This window comes from Paroedura picta, chromosome 16 (genome assembly GCF_049243985.1).
Source record: "Paroedura picta isolate Pp20150507F chromosome 16, Ppicta_v3.0, whole genome shotgun sequence".
Classification (NCBI taxonomy): Eukaryota; Metazoa; Chordata; class Lepidosauria; order Squamata; family Gekkonidae; genus Paroedura; species Paroedura picta.
In genome coordinates this window covers 13,351,043-13,364,407 of record NC_135384.1, presented here as the reverse complement: position 1 = coordinate 13,364,407, position 13,365 = coordinate 13,351,043, and the positions used below count along the sequence as shown (strand labels likewise).

The window sequence follows — 13,365 nt, the reverse complement described above, 5'->3', positions numbered from 1 at the left end:
GATAGAGTTATTGCTGTTGGCCCCCACAGCAGACTTGGAAATGCAGATCTTTCTGTGTTGCCTTTCCACAGTGGAAGACCTTAAGCACACCAGGCCCTGGACAGGGCTGGGCTGGTGCTGATGTCATGTGGCAGTGGGGGCACCAGCCTGGCCTTTTCCATGTAGAATCGGTCCTGGAGGTTAAGGGAAGATGAATAGCCACTCTGCTCAACTAAGTATGGAGCTTGAATTTCTTCTAAGGAACCATTCCCCAGAACAGAATTTCTATCTACTGAAAGAGCCTGTTTCTATGCAAACAGTCTCTTTATGTTGGAGGAAGACACCATATTTAACTGGATAGAGTGACATAATACTTTAAGCACTGAACATTTTGCAGCTGCCTCCCCATTTCACCAGCTTTATAGAGACTGCACTGCATATGTGCCTACAACTTTCAAACCTTATGGGGTTTACTGTGGGGGATTTTTGTTACCCACTGTGAGCCATTGTTTGGGAGTGGCACACTATAAATTGAATTATAAACAAACCAACCAACCTGTATCAGCCTCACATCACTGACAAATCACTCTAAAATCCAAAAAAAAAAAAAAAGAAAAAGACACTTGCTTCATCCTCAGACAGGTCATGCATGATTAGATACTTTTTAAAACCACTGACCTTACATTAGTATTTATATCAAAACATGAAACTATATGTGTGAAGACAGAGAACCCATCAATATTTACTCTCATTCCTCCTAAGACAGAGGAAAGACCTACAAACAGTGAAATAAGGTCTAATTTCTGTGACATATATTGAGAACAATATCATTGTTGACATTCCCTGGGCAAAATGTATTGTTCCATACAATACATTTGTATTGTGACTCACTGCTCTTGTGACTCACTGCTCTGAATCTAGCCCACATGAGACGCAAATATGGAATTCAACAAACTGACAAACATGTTTGAGTGTCTTTTTAATATGAATAAATTGATATTTATACACCCTGTGTTAGGTATAAGAAGATATACATGCTCTTGATTGGTGAGTGACTTCTTTACTTTGCAATGTATATGCCTGAAAAATTAGCTATTTCAGCCTCCAAACATTTTTTGTCTTAAATGGTGTTCTGAATCTACCCTCCATTTCCTGTTCTTTTTTCCAAATCTGCTAGTGCAGAGGTTCCACTGGGAAAAAATGTGGCAAGCGAGACAGAAAGACAATGAAACATTTTTCTTCACTCTCTCCTTCTGTCTCTCCTCCACTTTCCATCCACCACCACCCCTGCAATCTATGTCCTCTTGGAAATGGAATTCGTAGAAAAACTGAGTATTTTTGTTACCTGGCTGTGAAGCAGTAGCAGATAATGGAGAGCAAAAGCACATTGAATCTAATTGTATGTCCACTGGCAAAGGAAGTGCCACACTGTACCAAGAACTCATGATTTGACTTGGTAAAGTATAACCCAGTCTATGATTTGATTGATCAGCAAAAAGCTCAGTATGTAAGGCTGGTTGTGAGGTTTGCTTGGAGAACTTTTACTACAAGAGATCCCAAAATGAAATTGGAGACATTTTAAACCCATCTTTGGACATTCTGAAATCTCACCAGACTCCTGCTCCTGGTTCTAAGGATCATATCAAATGCATCTTGAATCAGAGCTCCAGTATGATTTGCTTGGTGATCAGAAAAAGAAGAAGAGTTGGTTCTTATATGCCGCTTTCCTCTACCCGACGGAGGCTCAAAGCGGCTTACAGTCGCCTTCCCTTTCCTCTCCCCACAACAGACACCCTGTGAGGTTGGTGAGGTTGAGAGAGCCCTGATATTCCTGCTCAGTCAGAACAGCTTTATCAGTGCTGTGGCGAGCCCAAGGTCACCCAGCTGGTGCATGTGGGGGAGCGCAGACTCAAACCTGTCTCGTCAGATTAGAAGTCCGCAGTCCTAACCACTACAACAAGCTGGCTCTCTATACCAAGCTGAAGAATCATTCATGCAGACTGTAGCCTGACATCAGACCTCTGAATTTTTTCACAAAAGGATAGATACTGTCGAGGATTGGCAAATACGTTCAACTTTCCAACAGCAGAATTGTTAATCCTTCTGTGATTTTCACAAAGCATCCAGTATCCAAGGTTGGTACTTGTAGCTCTTTCAGTGTCTTGTCTATTTGGACACTTAGGAAGTATACCTTCCAGGACAGTATATCCGTATCATCATTCTTTTCACCGCCTTTTTTACATTTTCATTTCTCAAACTGTAGATGATGGGGTTGAGCATGGGAGTCAGCACACTGTAGATGAAAGACACCATCTTGTTGATTTCTGTTGACTGCTTGGCTGTAGGATTGACATAGGTGAAGATCACTGTTCCGTAATAGAGTGAGACAACAGTCAGGTGGGCAGAGCAGGTAGAGAATGCTTTTTGTCGACCCGTAGCTGAGGTCATATTTAGAAGGGTGGCCAGGATGCAAGCGTAAGAAAGGATGGTTAGCAGGACAGTGCCTAACACTATGAGAACGGAGCTGACAAAGATGGTAGTTCTTAGAAAATCAGTATTGCTACATGAGAGGTTGAGCAGTGGTGGAACATCACAGAAGAAGTGGTTGATGATGTTGCCACAGAAATGCAGCCTACAAAACAATACGATAGCTGGCCAAGGATTTAGGAAACCGGTTAACCAGGAACCCAAAGCTAAGAATAGACATACTCTGCTGGACATGAGTACAGTGTATCGCAGAGGGTTGCAGATGGCCAGATAACGGTCATAAGCCATGACAGCAAGTAGGAAGCACTCTGTGGAACCCAGGAAGAAAAAGAAGTAGGTCTGCACTAGACAAGCTGTAAGAGAAATAGCCCTAGCTCCTGCTAAGGAGATTGCCAGGAGTTTAGGAAGAGTGACAGAGGTGTATCCAATCTCCAGGACAGCAAGGTTGCTGAGGAAGAAGTACATAGGTGTATGAAGACTGGACTCTGCCTTTAGTGTGCATAGCAAGGTGATGTTCCCTAAAAGAGTAAGTAAATAGATGAAGAGGAATGCAATGAAATAGAAAACCTGTACGTTCATATTGCCTGGAAATCCGACAATGATGAATTCTGATATTCCTGTGTAATTTAATTTGCCCAAACCCATATTGTCCTTCATCTTGATATCAAGTGGAAACAAGCAACATTTCAGAAGTTCGTTGGCACTGCCGATGATTGTGACTCCTGCGGAAAGTAATATAAATTATATCAAATCTTTAGTTAGCATTCTATTATCGTATGGGAAATGTGTGTGGGAAATCTGACCTTTCTGTTTAGATGCAACACAACAGCCAATAAAATCTGGGAATAACATAAATAATTCCAATAAGACTGTTGTTTTTCTTTCCCCACCCCCAATATGATTCTATGCATATGCCTCTCCACAAAATCACTAATTCAGAAAACATTGCTTCAAGAGTACAAAACGAATTTCAATAGACTAGTGAAATTTCCCCCACAAATTCCTACACAAAACCATTTCTACCATATACGCTATTTTAGGATCTCCAGTAACTACCCATTCAATTTATTCTTACTCTGGTTCAGCTCAGTAGTGTTGACATTAGCCCCAAAGTGTGACAGAATTGTTCCCAGTGACTTGGTGAGAATGTAACTGCATCTGAAGTGGGACAAGTTCTTCCTGCTGTATAATTTTAAATAGACATTTAAAGATTTTTTTTAAATCATTGACAAATAAAATACTTGAAGCCAACCTGACTTAGAATGAGGTTTACGTCCTCTTCCCGTTCTTTCTGTCAGAGCTGGTGCTTTTCTGAACTCTAATAAAACATTTCCCTAGCTCCGAGCATCTCATGAGAGTCAATCAATGCAGTTTCTTGGGGAATAGGAAGAGCCTCTTGTGGCTCTTGTGGAAATGTCCCGGAGGACTGGAAGAGAGCAAATGTTATTCCGATCTTCAAAAAAGGGAGGAAGGATGACCCAGGAAACTACAGACCAGTGAGTCTGACCTCTGTTGTGGGGAAGATAATGGAGCAGATATTAAAGGGAGCGATCTGCAAACATCTGGAGGACAATTTGGTGTTCCAAGGAAGTCAGCATGGATTTGTCTCCAACAGGTCCTGTCAGACCAACCTGGTTTCCTTTTTTGACCAAGTATCAGGTTTGCTGGATCGGGGAAATTCGGTTGATGTCGTTTACTTGGATTTTAGTAAAGCTTTTGATAAGGTTCCCCATGATGTTCTGATGGATAAATTGAAGGACTGCAAGCTGGATTTTCAGATAGTTAGGTGGATAGGGAATTGATTAGAGAACCACACTCAAAGAGTTGTTGTCAATAGTGTTTCATCAGACTGGAGGGAGGTGAGTAGCAGGGTACCTCAGGGCTTGGTGCTCGGTCTGGTACTTTTAAACATATTTATTAATGATCTAGATGAGGGGGTGGAAGGACTACTCATCAAGTTTGCAGATGACACCAAATTGGGAGGACTGGCAAATACTCCAGAAGATACAGAAAGAGTTCAACGAGATCTGAACACAATTGAAAAATGGGCAAATGAGAACAAGATGCAGTTTAATAAAGATAAGTGTAAAGTTCTGCATGTGGGTCAGAAAAATGAAAAGCATGCCTACTGGATGGGGGATATGCTTCTAGGTGACACTGTGTGTGAACGAGACCTTGGGGTACTTGTGGATTGTAAACTAAACATGAGCAGGCAGTGTGTCGTGGTTCGGTCCTTGGTGGCTTGGGAACCGGACCGAACCCCGCCATCAGAGGCGCCCGCGATCACGGAGGTAGGGCATGGTGATCATAGGCAAGCCGGCAGCTGGGCGCCCCACCCGATCGTTGAGGTGGCAATGGCCGCTAAAGAACCTCAATGTCCCCCTCCACCTTTTGACAAGGGCCCGGAGATGGCCCTTTGTTCCAGGAAAATGGGCCATCAGGAACCCCGGAAAACCTCGCATATGTGCATGAGTCATGATTGTATCAGCATGTTCCCTCCGCAAGTACTGGGTGGGGCAATACAGCCTAAGGAGGTGGGTTTTGTATAAAAGGGAGCTTCCACCTGGAGTTCGGTGGAAGCTCTTACTCCATACCAGCGGACTCCACGTTGCTGAAATAAAGCTTGTTCCTGTTGTATCGTTCACCAGGCCTGGCGTGACGTTTTCTTCAAAGGGGCACCCTGTTTTTTCAGTTAGCAAGCGGGTCCCCGACATCGTAAGAGCTTCCCACCGAACTCCAGGGTCGGCATCGCATCCGAGCGCTTATCGGGACGGATCCAGAGATGGCGTTTTCAAGCAACGGGGCGGTCTCGACCCCCACGAACCCCGGGAACATGAGTTTAATGTCCCCGGGAGATTTCCTCCGAAAATCGGGGGGCCAGGAGCAGCTGTCCGGGACCCCGAGACCCTCGGCAGCGGCGGCCAAGGGAAGGCGCCGGGCCATGGGGTTCCCAAGCACGGCGGGGAGCGCGCCGAGGTCTGGGGGGTTGGCCCCAACCTGGGACACCCAGCTGAGGCAGGCGCTTCGCCCGGTAGGACCTGAGGAATCCCTAGAGGACCTGCGGCGGGCCATGGCGGACTTGGCCAGGCGCTTGCAGGCAGCTGAAGCCCGTGAGCAAGCTCGGGCCGGGCCCGGAGGGACTGGTAATACAACGGCGGAGGGGATCGCGTCGAGTGAGGACGTCTCCAGCGACGAGGACGAGCCCGGCACTGGTGAGCGGGCCCCGGACCCCGACCCGGAGCAGTTTTCAGTCCCGAGTAGGCGAGACGGCCAGCAGAGAGGCGAGACAACAGAGGATCTCGGGGGAGCGGGTGAGCCGACGGGGCGGCGAGAGCCGGACCAACGCAGGAGCGACGTGCAAGGCAGGGAGCGGCACGGCGTCGTTGGGCAAGTTGGTAGCCGGTGGAGCGGAGCAGGACGAGACGGCGGACGCCGAGAATCCCGGATCCGGAGGGGGTCGGACTACTCTCCAAAACGTTCCCCCCCAGAGCTTAAGGTGCGTTTCGACAGGACGCCGGACGACCTCCCGCAGTTCCTCCTCCACGCGCTGACGCATGCCCGGAGGTATGGAGACCGGTATGAGGACTCCGAGGACTTGGTCTGGGGGGTGGCCTCGTGTCTCCAGGGCAAGGCGGGTCAGTGGTACCTAGGGTTGGCCGAGCGCGGCGACCCGGCAACTCGGGACCTGCAGGACTTCGTGGTCGCGCTCCGCCGACGATTCCAGGACCCCCAGGCTGAGGACAAGGCAAAGAGTCGGATCAAGGGACTTCGACAGGGTACTAGGGGGGTTATGGACTATATAGACATTTTCCGGAGGGAAGCAGGCAAGGTGTTCTCCTGGAACGAGGAGACCCAAATCGAGTACTTCCGGGAGGGCCTTAACCCGAAGCTCAGGGAATGGGCCGTGATCAAGGGGACGGAAGAAGATCTGTCTACACTGGAGGGGTGGTGTTTTGTGGTCGCCAAGCTGGAAGCCAGCCTGGGTTGGGCCGCCGCACCCCCCCGGGAGGCCAAAGGCGGGTCAGCCGAGGCGCCGAGACCGGGCCCCGACAACTCTCGCCCCAAACGACCCCCGAACCCCGAGCGGGAAAGGAGACGCCGGGAAGGTCTGTGCCTGAAATGCGGGGGGTCAGGACATTTCGCAGCAGCGTGCCAACGGCAAGGGGGGGAGGACCGCGGGCTCTCCCAGGGGGGAGGTGCGACACGCCCCCAGCAGGCACGCCGGGCGGAGGACCTCCGCAACGAACCGGGAAGCGCCCAGGCGACGGGAAACGGCCAGGACCTGCTGTAGACGGCGCCGGGCAGCAGGTCCCGCGGTGCGAGGGAAAACCCCTACAGCATGAGGCGCGACCTCCGAACGTGGTAATTTTAGAGCTCCGGAACCCGGAGAACGGACTAAGTTGGGTGGGGGAGGCTCTTTTGGACTCTGGATGCGACCACAGCATGGTCCACCCCCAGATAGCCCGGGCTTTGGGGCTACCGAAGCGCATTCGGAAGGTTCCCCTGGTTTTCGTCCAGATGGACGGCAGCCCGATTCAGGGGGGACCTTTCGGGGAGGAGGTGGGTCCTATCGCCATCCACATAGGGGACCACCAAGAGCTGCGGTGGCTGATCCAGGTCCCCGTAGCGGGATATCGGGCGGTGTTGGGCCTGGATTGGCTGAAGGAACACAACCCCGTGGTGGACTGGCGGGCGGGGACCCTGAAGTTCGACTTGACGGTGGGTGCACGGCATCGGGTCCCCCACGAGAATTCCAGCCACAAGAGGACGGCGGCGCGTCCCAGGGGAGCGGCGGCGGCGCAGCAGGAGATACCAGAGCCCGAGGTCCCGCCAGAGTACCGAGACCTCGCAGCCGTTTTCAGCGAGCGGGAAGCGGACGAGCTACCCCCACACCGCCGCACGGACTGCGCTATCAACATCCCAGAGGGGGCGGTACTACCCAAAGGGCGCATCTACAAGATGAGTGAGGGTGAGCTCAAGGACCTCCGGGAGTTTTTGGGTAAAAATCTGGCCCGAGGTTTCATCCGGCCCGCTTCCAGTCCCATGGGAGCTCCAGTCTTGTTCGTCCGGAAAAAGGATGGGTCCCGACGGCTGTGCCAGGACTACCGGGGCCTCAACGCCATCGCAGCGGGGAACGCTTACCCCCTCCCGCTGATCCCGGATTTGCTGGCCCGGCTGGGCAAAGGGACTCTGTTCACTAAGCTGGACCTAAGGGAGGCGTACTACCGGGTACGCATCCGGGAGGGGGATGAGTGGAAAACAGCGTTTAACTGTCAATTGGGACAATTCGAATTTAAAGTGATGCCGTTCGGTTTAAGCGGGGCACCTGGGGTTTTCATGAGTCTAATTAATGAGGTGTTGCAGGACCTTCTGTTTCAGGGGGTGGTTGTTTATTTGGATGACGTCCTGATCTACAGCCAAGATCCCCAAGAGCACGTGACCCTGGTGAGGGAGGTGTTAAAGCGCCTGCTGGCAAACCACCTATACGTGAAGCTGGCTAAGTGCGAATTCCACCGTCCCTCCCTGGACTATTTGGGCTACCGCATCTCAGCCCAGGGCATAGCTATGGACCCCGAGAAGGTGCAGGCGGTGCTGGCCTGGGAAAGGCCCCGCACCCGGAAACAGCTACAAAGCTTCCTGGGGTTTGCTAACTTTTTTAGAGGCTTCATCCCCAGATACTCCTCCGTAGTGGCTCCCCTCACGGACTTGCTAGGTACCAAGGGGAGAGGTCCTCGCGCCACGCGGCCCAGCGCAGCGCTCGGCTGGAATGAGAAATCGGAGGCAGCGTTCCTGGCCCTCAAGCAAGCTTTCGCGTCTGAGCCCACGCTACTGCACGTCGACCCAACCCAGCCGATGGTGGTACAAGTCGACGCCAGCGACGCAGCAGCCGGGGCGGTTCTCCTGCAGCGAGACAAGGCGGGACAGCTGAGGCCGGCGGCCTACCTCTCACGAAAATTCGCCGAAACGGAGCGGAACTGGTCTACCTGGGAGAAGGAGGCGTTTGCGATTAAGTTCGCCCTCACCGAATGGCGGCATTGGCTGGAGGAAACAGAGGAGCCGTTCGAGGTCTGGACAGATCACAAGAATCTGGAGGCGCTCCGGCAACCGCGATCCCTGAACGCCAAGCAGATGAGGTGGGCGGAGTTCTTTTCGCGGTACAATTTCAAGCTTGGTCACATCCCCGGCAAAGAGAATTTCCTCGCGGACGCCCTCTCCCGTCTGCCGCATTATGGGGAGGGGTACGCTCCCTGCACCAGGTCCGTGTTTGGTGAGGAGCAGTTGGGACGGGGGGTCGTCACTAGGCGTCGGGCCAGGGAGGAATGGGAGCCCGACCCGGCGACCGCCCCGCTCCGAGACCGCCTAGTGGCAGCCTACGGGACAGACGAGGAGCTGGCTGAGCTCCGGGACTCTTTGATTTTGGACTCCGGTCTCTGGCGGAGGGGGGAGGCTGTCTACGTCCCGGAAGGGCTACGACGGGAAGCCCTCAGCCTCTGCCACGATGCTAAGACCGCCGGGCACTTCGGTTTCGTAAAATCCTGGAAGTTGGCCCGGCGGCGGTTTTGGTGGCCCAGTCTGCGGCGGGACACAAAAGCTTACGTCAGTGGTTGTCCTGTCTGCCTGACCTGCAAGCCGGGGGTTGGCAAGCCGAAAGGTCTGCTGCACCCGCTCGAGGTCCCGACCCGGCCGTGGTCAGTGATCTCCATGGACTTTATAACAGACTTGCCTCCCAGCAAGGGGAAAACGGTGATCTGGGTGGTGGTAGATCTATTTTCCAAACAGGCCCATTTCATTCCTTGCGCCAGTGTCCCCAGTGCTTCACAGTTGGCTCGGATGTTCCTGGATCACGTGTTCCGACTGCACGGGCTGCCGGACAAGGTGATTTCCGATCGGGGCTCACAATTCGTGTCCCGGTTTTGGCAAGCTTTCCTGCGCCTGTTAGACATCGAGCAAGGGCTGAGCTCCGCTTACCACCCCCAGACGGACGGGCAGACCGAGCGGGTTAATCAAGTACTGGAGCAGTACTTGCGGTGTTTCGGTTCCTATCATCAAGACACCTGGGTGCCCCTGCTCCCCCTGGCCGAGTTCGCGTACAACAACGCAGACCACAGCAGCACGGAGATGTCGCCTTTTGCCGTCGTCTACGGGACAGACCTGAGACACTTCCCGGAGCTTGGAGAGGTCCCCGCCCGGGAATCGGCCGACCTTCGCGAGTGGGGGAAGCGTGCCGGGAGCTGCTGGAAGTCGCTGCAGGAGCAGCTCCACAAAGTCAAGGCAGCGCAGAAAGAGGACGCCGACCGGAAGAGACGACCAGCTGAAGAGATCCGACCGGGGGATCGAGTTTACCTTTCCACCCGGAACCTACGGTTGAATTTGCCCAGCAAGAAGCTAGGCCCTCGGTTTTTGGGGCCTTTCGAGGTCTTGGCCCCGATCAACGAAGTTTCGGTCAAGCTCAAGCTCCCCAAGAACCTCCGGCACATCCATCCCGTCTTTCACGTGAGCCTTCTAAAAAAAACTCCGGACGGTGACGTTTGGCACCCCGTGTTTTCCCCGCCAGCGCCCGAGGTCCTGCCGGGGGGGGAGCACCACGAGGTGGCGGATATCCTGGACTCTAGACTCCACAGGGGGAAGTTGCAGTACCTCGTGGAATGGAAGGACTTCGCTTTGGGGGACCGGGAATGGGTCTGGGCAGCGGACGTCCTTGCGCCCCGACTCACTGAACGTTTCCACAAGCGGTATCCTGGCCGTCCCGGGGGGTTGGAGAATGGACCTTTGGGGGGGCAGAATGTCGTGGTTCGGTCCTTGGTGGCTTGGGAACCGGACCGAACCCCGCCATCAGAGGCGCCCGCGATCACGGAGGTAGGGCATGGTGATCATAGGCAAGCCGGCAGCTGGGCGCCCCACCCGATCGTTGAGGTGGCAATGGCCGCTAAAGAACCTCAATGTCCCCCTCCACCTTTTGACAAGGGCCCGGAGATGGCCCTTTGTTCCAGGAAAATGGGCCATCAGGAACCCCGGAAAACCTCGCATATGTGCATGAGTCATGATTGTATCAGCATGTTCCCTCCGCAAGTACTGGGTGGGGCAATACAGCCTAAGGAGGTGGGTTTTGTATAAAAGGGAGCTTCCACCTGGAGTTCGGTGGAAGCTCTTACTCCATACCAGCGGACTCCACGTTGCTGAAATAAAGCTTGTTCCTGTTGTATCGTTCACCAGGCCTGGCGTGACGTTTTCTTCAAAGGGGCACCCTGTTTTTTCAGTTAGCAAGCGGGTCCCCGACACAGTGTGATGCAGCGGTAAAAAGGCGAATGCCATTTTGGGCTGTATCAACAGGGGCATCACATCAAAATCACAAGATGTCATAGTCCCATTGTATACGGCACTGGTCAGACCACACCTGGAGTACTGTGTGCATTTCTGGAGGCCTCACTTCAAGAAGGACGTAGATAAAATTGAAAAGGTACAGAGGAGAGCGACGAGGATGATCTGGGGCCAAGGGACCAAGCCCTATGAAGATAGGTTGAGGGACTTGGGAATGTTCAGCTTGGAGAAAAGGAGGTTGAGAGGGGACATGATAGCCCTCTTTAAGTATTTGAAAGGTTGTCACTTGGAGGAGGGCAGGATGCTGTTTCCGTTGGCTGCAGAGGAGAGGACATGCAGTAATGGGTTTAAACTACAACGATATAGGCTAGATATCAGGAAAAAAAATTTCACAGTCAGAGTAGTTCAGCAGTGGAATAGGCTGCCTAAGGAGGTGGTGAGCTCCCCCTCACTGGCAGTCTTCAAGCAAAGGTTGGATACACAATTTTCTTAGATGCTTTAGGATGCTTTGGGCTGATCCTGCGTAGAGCAGGGGGTTTGAGTAGATGGCCTGTATGGCCCCTTCCAACTATGATTCTATGATTCTAAGTAGTAGAGGTAGTAGATGTAAGTTATACCTGGATCTGTGTTTCCAGAAGCTATCAGAATGATCCCTACAATTCTGATATTAAAAAATGACTTAAATTCATTCAATGAAGAAGAAGAAGAAGAAGAAGAAGAAGAGTTGGTTCTTATATGCCGCTTTTCCCTATCCGAAGGAGGCTCAAAGCGGCTTACAGTCGCCTTCCCATTCCTCTCCCCACAACAGACACCCTGTGGGGTGGGTGAGGCTGAGAGAGCCCTGATATCACTGCTCGGTCAGAACAGTTTTATCAGTGCCGTGGCGAGCCCAAGGTCACCCAGCTGGCTGCATGTGGGGGAGCGCAGAATTGAACCTGGCATGCCAGATTAGAAGTCTGCACTCCTAACCACTACACCAAACTGACAATTCCACCAAAATATTTAGAAAGCAATTTCTTGAGGGAGAAAAATTCTATAACAGAGAAATTAGTTAAATAAAGATAAAACACAAAAAAGTTTAAAGATTGCTCCCAATGTATACAATTAACTCAACAGAGGATCAAACGTTCTTCCCTCCAAGTCTTTTAAGTGCCCCTATCACATGCTGGTTTCGCAGTGTATAGATTAATGGAGTCAGCATAGGTTTTACTAGTCCATAAAATACAGAAATGATTTTGTCTCTCTCTTGCCTCCTGTAATAGTCATCAACTGCAACCATGTAGCAGAATTATTGTTCAAGGGCACAAGTTTCATGAATGAGGCCTGTATGGCCCCTTCCAACTCTATGATTCTATGAAATTAAGCTAGCCCTTATGAACAAACATGCAATTTCTGCATTGGTGCTGTCTAGTTGGGTTGACAGTCTCCAGGAGGAATTTCTCCAGAATTTCAGGGGACCGAATAAATGCTGGAAGGGCCCAGAACTGGCCAGAGCAGACATTAAACAAACAAGAATACCAAAAAGTACCACATTTCTGGGGCAAATTAGGGGATTGCGTCATTGCATCTGGGGCAAAGTAGGGGATTGTGTCATTGTGACTCTCTATCCTTCACCCAAACTTCTATGTTTAACAAAAGAGTATTGGGTGAATCCTAGAGCATTCTGTCAGTGTCATGGTATCACTTTCAGCCTGAGCCAGAAGTGAGTCACTGCAGTGTTGGTGCAATGTCGTATTGTCCTCACACAAAGACCATTCCCCCAATCTTGTCAAGCAGCAGGAACCATATAGAGTCCAGTGCTGGTTGTCTCTTACTGGAGACCACGCCATTGTTCAGAACTGTGCTTGTCTTTGCACAGCAAAAAATCTGGTTTGAGTCTTACAAACAAAGGAACATTTTCACTTGTTTGCCTTAATTTTATACCTGGAACATCAACACTAAACTGCCTTTGTGCTGGAGTTCCTATCACAGTCCAAATTGCTCCAGAGTAAATTGCCCTATGGGGAAATAGGAGCAGCCCAATTTACTTTACCCTTGAAATCAATTGACTTCTCCATCAGATGTGCATTTCATGGGAACACAGATTACTTAAACGTCTTCTACAAGGAACCCTTTCTTCCTTTTACAAGAGGGCTTCCAACCAGTTGAGGTAAGCTGGGAGATACAGGTTAGATGTAACTAAGAAGGCTTCAGTGCTGTAATTAGTAGAGTGTTTCACCTAGTTTTGATTTGTCAAGACAACTTATAACGAGGTTTTCTCATGCTGATCTCTAACCCTTTCCAACAACCATCGTCAAATCCAGCAGTAGGCTTAATAGGGAAGTACTTTGCTTTTGTTCTGGCTCTTACAAGACAACTCAGCAGAGAACTAAATAACCTTGCTGATGATGCTTCTTCCTATGAGATTCATCTGCGGCTTCTGCCTATTATGGCATCCACAGAGCAAAAGCTTTCATAAATATACATCCATGTCCAAGACTGCAGTTAGTGTATACTAAAGTACTACCGCATAACATTGCTGAGAATCTGTTTTTCATTCCATGGCTGGGGACTATAATGAACATTGCAGATGGATGACAA

General features: G+C 51.0%; 1 protein-coding gene across 1 annotated transcript; it reads right to left on the bottom strand.

Annotated features, from left to right (window-relative positions):
• Nucleotides 1-2,157: 2,157 nt before the first annotated feature.
• On the bottom strand, nt 2,158-12,614 carry LOC143825335 (olfactory receptor 5B21-like). Its single transcript, XM_077313360.1, has 2 exons — nt 12,470-12,614; nt 2,158-3,188 (listed from the first exon to the last, which is right to left on the bottom strand). The coding sequence occupies exons 1-2, from the start codon at nt 12,612-12,614 to the stop codon at nt 2,158-2,160; spliced, it is 1,176 nt and encodes a 391-aa protein (XP_077169475.1).
• Nucleotides 12,615-13,365: the final 751 nt, after the last annotated feature.